This window comes from Dermacentor albipictus, chromosome 8 (assembly GCF_038994185.2).
Source record: "Dermacentor albipictus isolate Rhodes 1998 colony chromosome 8, USDA_Dalb.pri_finalv2, whole genome shotgun sequence".
Taxonomy (NCBI): domain Eukaryota; kingdom Metazoa; phylum Arthropoda; class Arachnida; order Ixodida; family Ixodidae; genus Dermacentor; species Dermacentor albipictus.
In genome coordinates this window covers 26,967,086-26,982,541 of record NC_091828.1, presented here as the reverse complement: position 1 = coordinate 26,982,541, position 15,456 = coordinate 26,967,086, and the positions used below count along the sequence as shown (strand labels likewise).

Here is a 15,456-nt window from a genome sequence, read left to right as displayed (position 1 = left end):
CCCAAGACATACCATGGCAGGTACAAAATGATATCCTTAACCCAGCGCCTATACGCGCAACTCGAACAGTGTTAGCATTAGACATACACAAAGCGTTTGGCAATGTCTCACATCAACCATTCTAGAAAACGTATCCAACATGAACGTCGGTAAGAGAACATATACCTATATTACCACATTCCTCAAGGGGCGTACTACCCCCGTAAACATAGGAGATGTTGAAAGTAAAACCACAGAGCTCGGCACTTGAGGTACACCACAGGGAGCAGTACTTTCTCCTTTCCTCTTTATTACCACCATGGCTGGCTTATCCCGACAGCTCAAAGAGATTCCTCTTATCAGGCACGCCACCTACGCCGATGACCTAGGGATCTGGACGTGCACTGGGTCGGATGGAGAAATTTCGGAATCACTGCACGCAGTGGCTGACACAGTGCAGAAACATGCTCGCAAGAATGACGTCAGCTCTTCGCCGAAAAAATCAGAACTGCTTATAGTCCGCAATGAAAATCCCGCAAACCCGGCTGCCAACATGCCCGCACACATTCAGGTGCAGGTAGCTGGACAAGCCGTCCCACCCATTCCTAAAATAAGTGTGTTAAGATTCTGGATCCAGCAAAACACCCACAACCAAGACTCCGTAGCACGACTCCACACTACAGCTGGGCAATTACAGAACCTTCTCAGGAGGGTCTCCAACCGACGGCATGGAGGTAAGGAGAAAGATGCCTGCAGACTAATCCAGGCGTTTTTATGAGCCGGGTGGCACATGTCTGTCCTTACTTGCATCTCAGGAAGAGGGGCTTGGAACGGATTAACGGTCTAATCCGAACGTTATTCAAACAGGCTCTTGGGCTGCCCAAATGAGGAGTTTTTTTTTCGAAATGAGCCAAATCCACAAACCGAAACTAGGTCAGATAAAACGGTAATGACAAGAAAGACTAGGCTACTTTCTCATAGAAAACCCGTTGCAAGGAAATGGGTCAAATAACGCCAGGCGAACGTGTTCGCAGATCGTTTTTCGTATCGAAATTGAGCCAGATCCAGCTGTTGCACGGATCAAAATGAGCCAAATCCATTTGCCCAATAGTAGAGTGCTTTTGGCGTGACGTCATGTAGCCATGGCAGCCTCCTTGTCAGTTCCCGCCAAGGAGTTGGTTCCCGCTTGACAGCTCAGAGTGTTTCGTTCGTGTTTTCGCGAGTTCTTCGCTTTTCTGATATCGTTGTTCATGGATTCGGATGGCAATGAAGAGATCGGCGAAAATCTATCCCTAGACGTCGACGACGAAGTGAAAAGAAGCCGCATCACCACCGTAAAAGCAAGAATGCCCCGTTGCCAAAATGCAAAATGCAGTGCCCCACTGCCAATGTTATTATAGCTTTTCTGTCAAGATTACATGATGCCATTCTCGAAAGCCAATTTTAATAAAGTTTTCATAGCAATACCGCCTAAAATCCAGCGTTTCAATTCAATACGAGCCAAATCCAAAGTTCTCACCCTAATATTGGGCATATTTGCCGCATAATTTTTCATTACTTGTGGTCGTTAACTTGCCCTAGCTGACATGTAAAGCATATCATATAATAGCTTTGATAGCGTTGCATTTAGGTCCGGTAACAAATTTTTGCTTTTTTTCTCAACTTCTGTTTACGTGGCTTTGACCCATTTCGAAAAAAACTCCTCAAATGGACTAATACGAAGGCACTCTTGAGTCTTGGGGTGCATAACAACGTTGATGAAATCATAGAGGACCACAAATGGGCTTAAACAGTTCGATTATCTGGCACACACGCAGGACAGCGGATCCTGGACACCTTGGGATATCGCCCAGTCTTACACATCCCGCAGCGACAGCGGATACCCAACACTATCCGGATCAAGATCATTATACCCCCGCTTCCAAAAAACATGAGCATTGAAGACAGCGGTAGACACAAAGCTAGGGCGGCGACAATTTGGCCATGTTCCAAAAGCCAGCCCACCATATACATGGATGCTGCTCGCACCAGTGATGGACGACACACCGTAGCGGTCACTACTTGCGACGGACACACCATAAGCTGTGCGACGGTAAACACATCTTCCATTGTGGAGGCGGAAGAGGCCGTGATCGCCTTGACCACCTCCATTCCGGGCACCAAGATTATTATATCTGACTCAAAAGTAGCGACTCGTAACTACAACTCAAGGTTTCATTTCCCCTCGAGCATTCAGAATCATAAAAAAAAACTCAATCAATTGAAGTTGGTGTGAGTACCCGCTCATGCGGACAGCCCTGGCAATGAGGCTGCCCACCTAGCCGCCCGAGCAGCAATAATTGAGAGGCGGGCTTGCCCGACGGGGTTGACCGACATGCAGGTATCCACACCTTTAACGAAATGACCGTTTATTACCGCGAATCGAGGCATTTATAGCCATCCCCGCACGAGACACTGACAAGAATACAGGCCACTAACCTCAGGAGAGTACAGACTAGGTCTGTACTTAGTCCAAAAAGACTAGCTGCAATGACCGGTGGTGAATACCCACCAAACTGCAAACATTGTAACTGCCCCTTGGCGGACCAAGATCACATATTGTGGGGATACCAAAAGAACCCTCCCCCGAGAGAACTCTTTAGGCGAGCTCCTTCATACGAAGAGTGGGAGACGAAGACGAAGACTTCCAACACGGAAGACCAGATACGGTTGGCGGAATGGGCTCATAGCGTCGCGGCGACGCAGACGCCACGCTAGCCGACACCGCTGAAAAAGAAAACTCCCCTCAACATTGACAATCAAAGCTCTCTCTTTCTCTCTCGGCAACTTAGGTCACTGCGATGTGCCACTGACCGCGTGGGAAGCGACAGAACAATTTTGAGCGTTGGCAGGCTCTGGAGCACCTCGCTTCTCGTCTCGGATACCATTCGTGGACTTCTCGGTAACACCACGAGAGGGCGTAGCATGTAAAAAGAAAGCGCTAAAAAGAAGCATGATGCGTTGCTCAGCGTTCGTAGGCAAGGGCGCACAACGTATTTATGAATTCACGCGCAGGCTTTTCGGCGGCGTCGCCAGATGCCACCGAGTATTTTTAGGAAAGCGCCAAAGAGGAACCTCTGCCGCAGAAAATCCGGCTTCGGCGTCCGGCGTCCAGCGCCGACCGTTTCCTGAGTAAAATAACATTCCGTACCACGAGTACCCAACCACGCAGGCCTTTCGTGCGGCACAGAAGCGTTACAGAAATCATTGAATTTCTCAAACTAAAATGTGCCAGCAAAATCGCAAGGTACGCCCTACGAACAACCTACGGACACGACAGCGTCGGACTGTAATTTGGATGTGTTAGAAAACAATTTTTTACGCGGAAGCCTAAGCACGATCCAATTTTCAAGCGTTTCTACCATCCAAAGAGCGGTGCGCCCGGCCCTCGCCTCCGCGCATACACGGCCCAAGCGAGAGGCCGCGTTTCCATCAGGAAACTCGCCTTCGTGCATGGTGTTGGCTGCCACCACCCCCCGGTAAACATTCCGGTTAGATAAGGTTTCAGTTGCCGAAAAACAGGAAATATGAGAAGGAGTCAGACATCTTTGAGTGCTTGCGGCGTTCCATTCTTGACCCCACAAATTTGGAACACCATTGCACGTCAAAAAAAAAAAAACTTGCTCACACGTATTTCTGGCCACGAAGAGTATATTGCTATGAAAAAAAAACTTCGAAATAATTGAGTTCAATATTAGTATGATAACCATGTAATTATTTATGCATTTGGTGAAGTATTCAAAAGTAATCACTCCCCCACGATATGTCGAAAAGGGTGGTATGTGTTGAACATTAGGTTTGAAGCACTAAATCAGATTTTTCAGGCATCAAATTCAGCCTATAAAAATGATACGTTTGGCTTTGTGGGGTTAAGGCAAAGCTTAAGCGTCGCACGCTTTTTATTGTGCATTTCGCTTCTCTTGCAATGCGGCCGCCATGGCCAGGATTGAAACTGTCGCCCTCGTTTTAGCTGCGCAACGCCGAAGCCATAAGCCACAATGGGGGCTGAAGTAAAGCCTCGTGGCGGGGTACAGGTAAATTACTGTGATTTTAGGCAGTTCCCGACGGACAACGATTGGGATCACGTTAAGCGTTAACCGCCGTGGGGACGTAGTGGCTTTGGCGTTGCATTGCAAAGCCTGAGTGCGCGAATTTAATCCCGGCGGCGGCGGACACACTTCGATGGGGGCGTGATGCGCAATCACGCCAGTGTCCCATGCATTGGGTGCGCGATAAAGAACCCCAGCTGGGGAAAATTCATCCGGAGTGCTCCACTACGGCACACTTCATATCATGTGGTCCTTTTGGCACGTAATACCCCATAATTATTTGTTTAACAGCAACCACCGAGTGTGATTTTACGTAGGCATTGTGCTGGTGAGAGGGAAGGAAGACTATGTCTATTGGTTTCATCAAAGTTGCGCGCAGATAAAATAGTGTTCTCTCCTTATTTGGAATATTTGTAAATGAGCGCTTGCTTGACAAAACGTCAACGTCGTAAATTTCGCGAGACGCGCTTTAGTGCTGCCCCTTGTCACATTTGTGAAATAACATGTGGTAGCCCACAAATGTGAGAAATGTGGAAGCACCAGCCATGTAATAGTCTGACAGAGAATACCGCGTAACGCGTTCACGATCTCATTCAGTGCACCAATGGAGTCAGGTGTTTTTAAAATTGTGACTGCCACGAATAGCCTGCCTGCGCTGCTATAAGCTTAAATGACGATTGACGGCCATCGTGCGACGCTTTCGAGCTAATAAATCACACTTTGACAACTGTGCATTGTAGGTGTCTCTAAAAGACAAAACAAGAGTAACAACCAACCCTGGTTGCCGCCGTGAATGCGTTTAGCACGCTTTGTGAGGTGGTTCACTGTGGGTGTACTTTGCATTCTGTGTCGTCGATGGCACTCCAGTGACCGCCGTGGTTTACGCGTAGGCGGCAGCATACTGGTACATCAAGGGCCACTTCCGCAAAGACTGGATGCGAAGCCCGTGCATCGCCCGCGAGCCGAGGCGTAACGTCTCAAAGGTGTAGTTCTCACGATTGGAGAATGTGAGAACGCTGCCCTTACCACCGTGCCACCGGTGCCTCCGTGCAGTGTGCGCCAGCGTGTGAGACTGCGCTGTTATCGGGATGGGCCAACTAAAGCCGCTTGGTACTGTCAAGAAATCACCATTAGTTTCACGAGAAACCTAAACGCTTTAAAATTTATATCCTTCGCTCTTTAGCCAGCGTGTTGTGTCAGATGTAGATGCACGATTATTGGCTCTGTTTGTGCTACGTCCTTCTCGGCGCGCTGCCATGCCTGAGAGGTTTCGCCATTGCATTCACAGAGGCGCTTACCAGGAAGCGAAGCTAATTTCTCCCAAAAGCAGTGTCTGTGGCGGTGTGTTGTTAGCACTTTGTTTTCTTTTCGGTTTGCTGCCGTGCAGACTAAACCGTTGGCGAAAATGCGTATGCGTCGCCAAAAAAGGTCGTTGCAGTTTGTGCTTTAAGAAGCCATGAGGAAAAGTTAATGCGCACATGGGGATTGCATATTCTGCGGGCACTCACTTAAAAACTTCGCGAGCTCTGGGCACTACGTAGTAAGCGACAAAGAGCACATATGTAAACTGTAAGATCAAAATGGCGAGAACGTGAAGAAAATTAACGAACACAAGCCATTAATGCGGAAATTATACAAGTGCTAGGATGATATTATATATATCCTTTCTTGCTTCCTGCTCAATGAACGCACTTTGGGAGATTTCTCTGAAACTCGGAAGAGAAACACCCCACAAGGCCACGAGGAAATACCCGTCGCGACATTCTAGTAAATAAACATTACAGGGTCTCCTCTGAAGCCTAGTGACGACTTCGGCCAGTGCACTCAAGAACTATAATCTCAAAAAGTCGGGAACTGAAAGTTTCTTGAGGTGATTGCAAATAAGCGGTCACAGGCTTCGACTGTTTCACTTCCAACGACGGTCCTTTATGCCTCCCAAGTAAATGTAGGCCAGCGCGCTTAAGAGAGCAAGATAACTTCAATTATGTTTTGCCATAATGGGAAGCAGAAATAAGAATGAGGTAATGGGATAACATATATCGCATGGAATGCCTAAGTTCATCTCTTGAGAGTGTCTTGTTACATTTGGTACAAAACTCCAGCCAGCTTGCTCAAGAAGGTCCGGTGAGTTTGAAGAAGCTAGCAAGTGCGTAGTTCACATAGTGGGCAAGCTAGGTGTCGTGGTTTAGTCGGTTTCTGCTAACAAAACTACGTTCCTGCAGTTCGGTACTTTGCGCAGCATTCGCGCCTTGGACTTTGAAGAGGTCTAGGAAGCTACCGTTAATAAAGAAAAGAACGCGGGGTCTGCTGCACTAGTGACACCCTGTGATCAGTAGGCTATCTTATTGTAGTGCAAATTGTTATATATTATAAGCAGCGTTATACTTACTCCAGTTGTGGTAGTGTTCCGGCTATCGCCCGCCCCTACCTTTGTTTCTTCTGATGGAAACTCCACATTTGATCCAGTAGCCTGGAATGAACCAGTTTGCTATTACGATATAGCCACTGAACAGTTGCAAAAAGTTTAAGGTGCTGCACGAGTGGGCATGGTGTCTAACCTAACCTGAACTTAACCGAGAACTGGAGCTGTACCATTATGTTCTGCCGAATCGCGACCAGTGAGCACCAATATATTCCAGTCCATCTTGGAACCAATCCCTACCTGGGATTTTTTGGCACAACAGTTTCGAACTGGTTAAGCCGCAGGCTGAGCACGGAGTCATTGCTGAAGTTTTCCGAGAATAGACGGCGCTGTGTGAAGTAAGTTTGCTCGGAAGCACTCAAGTGGCTTGCCACAGCGATATCATCGGCTCAGTAATCTCTATGCGTGATCGGCATGCATTCCTAATGCATAGTAGGGTAAAATGCTGGTTGCGCTCAGGACATCTGGGAGGGGGGGGGGGGGCTCTGTTTAGGCACAGTATATAGCGCACTGGTTGCTGGTTGTGCTGTCCGATAGACGGGTTGCTGTTTGCACTTCAGCCATCCGTGGTGTTTCTGCTGTAGGACTGAAGATTCGCGGAAATTTCCCGTGGCGTAGCGCAGAGGTGGTGCCTCAATGGATAAAGAGAAAGAGCAGGCGTCGATTTTATCGCCAATTATTATGCGGCATCGCAGATTTAAATTATAGTTGGCTCACTCTGCAGCGTTTAGATGACATTACTTTCTGTTTGTTAGTTAATTTGTGCCAATCCTTCGAAGAAAGAGTGGATGAAGATGTATCGTTATGGAGCGGCAAAAAGTTGCATTAGACCGCAAGGTCCTGTCATCCCGTAAAATAAATGTCTCGAAGTCTACCATATTCTGCTCGTTGTCCGCACTACATACTTATCTAATTGTTTTTAGACGGCTTAAGGACATTTTTTAATATTTTAACACAAATCAACTCCTTATTCTTCTAACTTTGGTTATGGCTGCGCACCTTAGGTAAATTATGTATGCGTTGAGTTGCTTCATTGCGAAATTTATTTGTTCTCTCCAAATACTGCAGCAAGAAATTCATGTATTCCTCAATGTGATGCGGGAAGTATTTGTAAAGTCGCGTTCCTTACGGCTCACTTTCGCGAAATGATGTTACGCGCTCACTTAGAACTACGTGATTTATTTCATTTCTGCAAAAAACGAGAACAGAAAGCATATTATATCGCTTTCTACAGGGGCAACATGTACCAGGAGCGCGGGAAACTTTGGCGGAGTGCTGGCACAACATTTTTGCGTCCTCCTTATGTTGAGTACGGAAAAATAGCATGGGATCCCTACACCCAAAGTAGCTGTCCAAAACTAGAGAAGGTCCAGCGCCTTACTTCTAGGTTTATAGTTATTAAATAGCGCTGTTTTCACTCTCCAACTGAATTATCTAAACTTGCAGAGCTCTCATCTCTACAAAAACGAATGGAGTATGGAAGGCTTAAATTCCTGTTCTTAGTAATTCATAACCATGTCAAAATAAGGTAGGACTACTACTTCCAAATGAAGACACAGGAAACATCACGGAACAGACACAGTCTGTAAATACCTCCTTCCACAGTGCACAATGACTGCTTCAGGTATAGTGCACTCCAGGGCAATTCAGCAGTGGAACTCCTTGCCTGATTCAATTGTCCAAATAAAATCAGTTAATGCATTATTGGAAGAAATACGTTGCATTATGTACCGTGATGCACCCTGATGTTCTGTACTGATATTGTGATATAATAAATCAATGTGTGCTGTGTAACTATATTGCTAATGTGTTTCATATCAGCAGTGCTATTTCATTTTCTTTTTTCTTCTTTTTAGTGCATTGTTCAAGCGCACTAATGCACTTCTCTGTTTATGTATGTTAAATTCACTCCTGTAATAGCCCGTCATGGGCTGACAGTATCAATAAATAATAAATAAATAAAAATTCATTACTTTACGCCACATATTTCAACGTACGAATTATAGCCGAAGAGTTCGAGCGGCATATACACTTGGAACGGCACAAGTTTCGACATAATAATTTTCAAAGTATCCGTCTAAACGCATTGGTGTTCGAGTTACTTTGAGGTTCAGTACATAAAACAGAGGTTTCTTAAAGAAGTAACTGGAACGCCAATGCATTTAGTCCCACTCCTTGAAAATTATTATCCTTCTACTGGTACTCTCCACAGTGTTTGTTCTAAGTGGATGCGCCGTTCGAACTCAGCGGCTACAATTGGTAGCTTGAAATGTGTGGCGTAAAGAATTAATGGAAAACTTAATTAGCGTAATTACTTTATTATTCAATTGAACACTTAGATTTCTCATAGAAGTAATGGCCGCCTCATCCAGTATTTAAGGCCGAGGTTTAGGATTGTGCTATCTGCCGTAGGCAATCTAAAATTTATTTGGTGCAGCGAAAAGGCAAAAGAAAGGTCGTATATGCAACAGTGCATGGCCTCTAATTTTGGGATATTCTTTACCTGAAAGGACTCTAAGCAGAAAAAGTTATCTCACCTGTCAGAGTAAGTTACACATCTAGAATACCGAAAACACAGCGCGAGAAGAGCCATGTAATACCAGTAAAGGCGCGGAAAAGAAATACTAGTGTCGGCGCCGCGTTATAAATACGCGCAACAGCTCGACATTGACGCGATAAAATTTACAGGGTGCCTATTCGGTCCTATGCAATTCTTCATCAATAAACATTGACTTCACTGCGCTCGAAAAGAGCCAGCGATTGAAAATGGCTGGTTTTGTGAACCTGTAGTTACACAAAGAGGCCAAAATACGAAAAAAAAGTGCTTTGCATTCCGTTACGCAATGCTGGCCTAGAGGTACTGGGAACAAAATAGAACTTCGGCCTTTATGTTATTTTCTAATAATCAGAATATCACGAAATTTATAAACTTTTAAGCAAGGCTTTGCAAAGCAGAACTGACTTAGTGTGTCCATTTATTGTCGCTTTATTGCCCATGCAAAGAAAAGAAAAGACGGCTTGCAGCAGCTCCACGCAATAGCTATGAGAACCGTGTCTCACGCTTTTTTACGTAAAACGGAAGATATTTCATCGCGAATGAACCGGTTGAGTAACGTCCGAAATCATTTGAATATTTATAAATTTTTCTGCGGACCTGAACCTAACCTGAACAGAAATAAATTCAGTTCAGCCCCTTTCGGCGGAAAGCTTACGTTATCTAAAAAAAAGAACACAAACAAATTTCTCTTGAAGGTTTCTGTAAGTCCTGTTAGGCTTGACAAAATTCAGAAAAGAAAATGCGATGCAACAATGAACACTAAAAAATAGGTATAGATTTTTGTATCATTGCTTGTTTGGAGAAATTTGCACATAGAGTAAGCAAAAGAAACTGCTCCGGTTTTCCAAGAGAAGTTAGAAATGCAGGAACCTCACGCTGAAATGCGGGAGTGCTAGGATATCATATGTACAGGAACCACGATATCTGCATACGTGAGATTGAAACATGCAGGTAGTGGGTCAAGCCCCAAAAAACAAAGAAGAGTACGCGTCTCTTCCCTGCTCGCAAGCGAGCCTCCTCACACCGGACGCGCTTTTGAGGAGCCAGATCTTCTGGGGTTCATAATTAAACACCCAAGAGTTCTCCTGAGGGCTCGTGATTATATGTTTGTGCCGCAGCTAAAAGAAATACCAACCTATTTATCGACAGCATGGGAAGCTTTTCTACGTTGTAATCTTCAGCACTGTCCTAAAAAGTGGGCGAGTTATGCGTAAGCTTGCACTGACGTGTCACTCAAGAGCACTGCGCTACATTCTATACGGCAAAATACGGCTTGGTGTGTTGTACACTCTGCTGGAAGCGTAAAATAGACATCAGATTTATAGGTCCGAGTATCTTCTACCTCGATACTTTCAAAAAATTTCAATAAATGTATATGCACAAGAAAAAGCAACGTTATCCGTATAAAAACCCAACTTACGAAGCAAAATGTCAGGATTTTCCAACATAGGTCAACTGTTGCTCTTATCCTTGCAGCTTGAATATACCTGAGGACATGGGCTTTGTTCCCCTAAAAAAAGAGAAAACAGAAAATGCAGTTCTGCTAGCAACTGGACTTTGTTGACCGCATATATATGATTGTCTGTTGAATGACAATCGGGCAGTCGCCTAAGTATCACAGAGATATTCCAAAAAGCTTTTGTTGCTATTTTCACTTTTACTCTTCATTGTAACAAAGTGTGCAATGACGTGATCAACGATGCAAATAAAGTAGATTGAAAACGACACCGCAGTTTCAGCAAAGTGTCTTAATTCCAAGGAACAGAACCAAGCATGTCGAGGCTACGCAGGAGCTTGCCATACTGATTAAGCCAAACCGTATCTTGTTACGGCGTGCGATGTTTTGGGCAAGGAAAAAAATGCTGCAATCTACGTTGTGAAGGTGGTTGGTCAGCGAAGCTGTCGTATCACATCATCCGATAGACTAATTTGACCAGCCTTGAACAGGGTCCTGCCTATCCTGAACACGACGCCGTTGTGTATTTTGACATTGCTGTTCCTTTCGTCGCTCATCGTGTTGGCGCTGTTTCTCAGCCATCCTAATGATGCGGCGCTTGATTTGAGCAGGAGCCTCTGCATCATGCCTTTCCTGAGCACGACGCCGTTGCGCATATTGACTTTGCTGTTCCTTTCGTCGCTCATCGTACTCGCTCTGCCCTTCAGCTATCCTAACCGCGCGTCGCTTACGTTGGGTGGGTCCCACTGCGTCGTGCTTATCCAGAGCACCACGCCGCTATGCATATTGACTTTGCTGTGTCTTTCGTCGCTCATCGTACTCGCTCTGCTCTTCAGCTATCCTAACCATGCGTCGCTTACGTTGGGTAGGTCCCACTGCGTCGTGCTTATCCAGAGCACAACGCCGCTGTGCATACTGACTTTGCTGTTCCTTTCGTCGCTCATCGTACTCGCTCTGCTCTTCAGCTATCCTAACCGTGCGTCGCTTACGTTGGGTGGGTCCCACTGCGTCGTGCTTATCCAGAGCACCACGCCGCTATGCATATTGACTTTGCTGTGTCTTTCGTCGCTCATCGTACTCGCTCTGCTCTTCAGCTATCCTAACCGTGCGTCGCTTACGTTGGGCGGGTCCCACTGCGTCGTGCTTATCCAGAGCACCACGCCGCTATGCATATTGACTTTGCTGTGTCTTTCGTCGCTCATCGTACTCGCTCTGCTCTTCAGCTATCCTAACCGTGCGTCGCTTACGTTGGGTAGGTCCCACTGCGTCGTGCTTATCCAGAGCACAACGCCGCTGTGCATACTGACTTTGCTGTTCCTTTCGTCGCTCATCGTACTCGCTCTGCTCTTCAGCTATCCTAACCGTACGTCGCTTACGTTGGGTGGGTCCCACTGCGTCGTGCTTATCCAGAGCACCACGCCGCTATGCATATTGACTTTGCTGTGTCTTTCGTCGCTCATCGTACTCGCTCTGCTCTTCAGCTATCCTAACCGTGCGTCGCTTACGTTGGGTAGGTCCCACTGCGTCGTGCTTATCCAGAGCACAACGCCGCTGTGCATACTGACTTTGCTGTTCCTTTCGTCGCTCATCGTACTCGCTCTGCTCTTCAGCTATCCTAACCATGCGTCGCTTACGTTGGGTAGGTCCCACTGCGTCGCGCTTATCCAGAGCACAACGCCGCTGTGCATACTGACTTTGCTGTTCCTTTCGTCGCTCATCGTACTCGCTCTGCTCTTCAGCTATCCTAACCGTGCGTCGCTTACGTTGGGTGGGTCCCACTGCGTCGTGCTTATCCAGAGCACCACGCCGCTATGCATATTGACTTTGCTGTGTCTTTCGTCGCTCATCGTACTCGCTCTGCTCTTCAGCTATCCTAACCGTGCGTCGCTTACGTTGGGCGGGTCCCACTGCGTCGTGCTTATCCAGAGCACCACGCCGCTATGCATATTGACTTTGCTGTGTCTTTCGTCGCTCATCGTACTCGCTCTGCTCTTCAGCTATCCTAACCGTGCGTCGCTTACGTTGGGTAGGTCCCACTGCGTCGTGCTTATCCAGAGCACCACGCCGCTATGCATATTGACTTTGCTGTGTCTTTCGTCGCTCATCGTACTCGCTCTGCTCTTCAGCTATCCTAACCGTGCGTCGCATACGTTGGGCGGGTCCCACTGCGTCGTGCTTATCCAGAGCACCACGCCGCTATGCATATTGACTTTGCTGTGTCTTTCGTCGCTCATCGTACTCGCTCTGCTCTTCAGCTATCCTAACCGTGCGTCGCTTACGTTGGGTAGGTCCCACTGCGTCGTGCTTATCCAGAGCACAACGCCGCAGTGCATACTGACTTTGCTGTTCCTTTCGTCGCTCATGGTACTCGCTCTGCTCTTCAGCTATCCTAACCGTGCGTCGCTTACGTTGGGTGGGTCCCACTGCGCCGTGCTTATCCAGAGCACCACGCCGCTATGCATATTGACTTTGCTGTGTCTTTCGTCGCTCATCGTACTTGCTCTGCTCTTCAGCTATCCTAACGGTGCGTCGCTTACGTTGGGCGGGTCCCACTGCGTTGTCCTTATCCAGAGCACAACGCCGCTGTGCATACTGAGTTTGCTGTTCCTTTCGTCGCTCATCGTACTTGCTCTGCTCTTCAGCTATCCTAACGGTGCGTCGCTTACGTTGGGCGGGTCCCACTGCGTCGTGCTTATCCAGAGCACAACGCCGCTGTGCATATTGACTTTGCTGTTCCTTTCGTCGCTCATCGTACTCGCTCTGCTCTTCAGCTATCCTAACCGTGCGTCGCTTACGTTGGGCGGGTCCCACTGCGTCGTGCTTATCCAGAGCACAACGCCGCTGTGCATATTGACTTTGCTGTTCCTTTCGTCGCTCATCGTACTCGCTCTGCTCTTCAGCTATCCTAACCGTGCGTCGCTTACGTTGGGTGGGTCCCACTGCGTCGTGCTTATCCAGAGCACCACGCCGTTGCGCATATTGACTTTGCTGTTCCTTTCGTCGCTCATCGTACTCGCTCTGCCCTTCAGCTATCCTAACCGTGCGTCGCTTACGTTGGGCGGGTCCCACTGCGTCGTGCTTATCCAGAGCACAACGCCGCTGTGCATATTGACTTTGCTGTTCCTTTCGTCGCTCATGGTACTCGCTCTGCTCTTCAGCTATCCTAACCGTGCGTCGCTTACGTTGGGTGGGTCCCACTGCGCCGTGCTTATCCAGAGCACCACGCCGCTATGCATATTGACTTTGCTCTGTCTTTCGTCGCTCATCGTACTTGCTCTGCTCTTCAGCTATCCTAACGGTGCGTCGCTTACGTTGGGCGGGTCCCACTGCGTCGTCCTTATCCAGAGCACAACGCCGCTGTGCATACTGACTTTGCTGTTCCTTTCGTCGCTCATCGTACTTGCTCTGCTCTTCAGCTATCCTAACGGTGCGTCGCTTACGTTGGGCGGGTCCCACTGCGTCGTGCTTATCCAGAGCACAACGCCGCTGTGCATATTGACTTTGCTGTTCCTTTCGTCGCTCATCGTACTCGCTCTGCTCTTCAGCTATCCTAACCGTGCGTCGCTTACGTTGGGCGGGTCCCACTGCGTCGTGCTTATCCAGAGCACAACGCCGCTGTGCATATTGACTTTGCTGTTCCTTTCGTCGCTCATCGTACTCGCTCTGCTCTTCAGCTATCCTAACCGTGCGTCGCTTACGTTGGGTGGGTCCCACTGCGTCGTGCTTATCCAGAGCACCACGCCGTTGCGCATATTGACTTTGCTGTTCCTTTCGTCGCTCATCGTACTCGCTCTGCCGTTCAGCTATCCTAACCGTGCGTCACTTACGTTGGGCGGGTCCCACTGCGTCGTGCTTATCCAGAGCACAACGCCGCTGTGCATATTGACTTTGCTGTTCCTTTCGTCGCTCATGGTACTCGCTCTGCTCTTCAGCTATCCTAACCGTGCGTCGCTTACGTTGGGTGGGTCCCACTGCGCCGTGCTTATCCAGAGCACCACGCCGCTATGCATATTGACTTTGCTGTGTCTTTCGTCGCTCATCGTACTTGGTCTGCTCTTCAGCTATCCTAACGGTGCGTCGCTTACGTTGGGCGGGTCCCACTGCGTCGTCCTTATCCAGAGCACAACGCCGCTGTGCATACTGACTTTGCTGTTCCTTTCGTCGCTCATCGTACTTGCTCTGCTCTTCAGCTATCCTAACGGTGCGTCGCTTACGTTGGGCGGGTCCCACTGCGTCGTGCTTATCCAGAGCACAACGCCGCTGTGCATATTGACTTTGCTGTTCCTTTCGTCGCTCATCGTACTCGCTCTGCTCTTCAGCTATCCTAACCGTGCGTCGCTTACGTTGGGCGGGTCCCACTGCGTCGTGCTTATCCAGAGCACAACGCCTCTGTGCATATTGACTTTGCTGTTCCTTTCGTCGCTCATCGTACTCGCTCTGCTCTTCAGCTATCCTAACCGTGCGTCGCTTACGTTGGGTGGGTCCCACTGCGTCGTGCTTATCCAGAGCACCACGCCGTTGCGCATATTGACTTTGCTGTTCCTTTCGTCGCTCATCGTACTCGCTCTGCCCTTCAGCTATCCTAACCGTGCGTCGCTTACGTTGGGCGGGTCCCACTGCGTCGTGCTTATCCAGAGCACAACGCCGCTGTGCATATTGACTTTGCTGTTCCTTTCGTCGCTCATCGTACTCACTCTGCTCTTCAGCTATCCTAACCGTGCGTCGCTTACGTTGGGTGGGTCCCACTGCGTCGTGCTTATCCAGAGCACCACGCCGCTATGCATATTGACTTTGCGGTGTCTTTCGTCGCTCATCGTACTTGCTCTGCTCTTCAGCTATCCTAACGGTGCGTCGCTTACTTTGGGCGCGTGCCACTGCATCGTGCTAATCCAGAGCACCACGCCGCTGTGCATATTCACTTTGCTGTTCCTTTCGTCGCTCATCGTACTGGCTC

General features: G+C 48.1%; 1 protein-coding gene across 2 annotated transcripts in view; it reads right to left on the bottom strand.

Annotated features, from left to right (window-relative positions):
• Window positions 1–15,456, bottom strand: part of LOC139048396 (uncharacterized) — a 70,426-nt gene that overhangs the window by 30,409 nt on the left and 24,561 nt on the right. The window contains exons 5-6 of one of the 2 annotated variants that reach the window (XM_070522769.1): window positions 10,467–10,556; window positions 6,457–6,537 (exon numbers count right to left, since the gene is read on the bottom strand). In XM_070522769.1, coding sequence (XP_070378870.1) covers window positions 6,457–6,537; window positions 10,467–10,556 — 171 coding nt within the window. The remainder of the gene's footprint in view (window positions 1–6,456; window positions 6,538–10,466; window positions 10,557–15,456) is intronic. The other variant, XM_070522770.1, reaches the window with a different exon arrangement.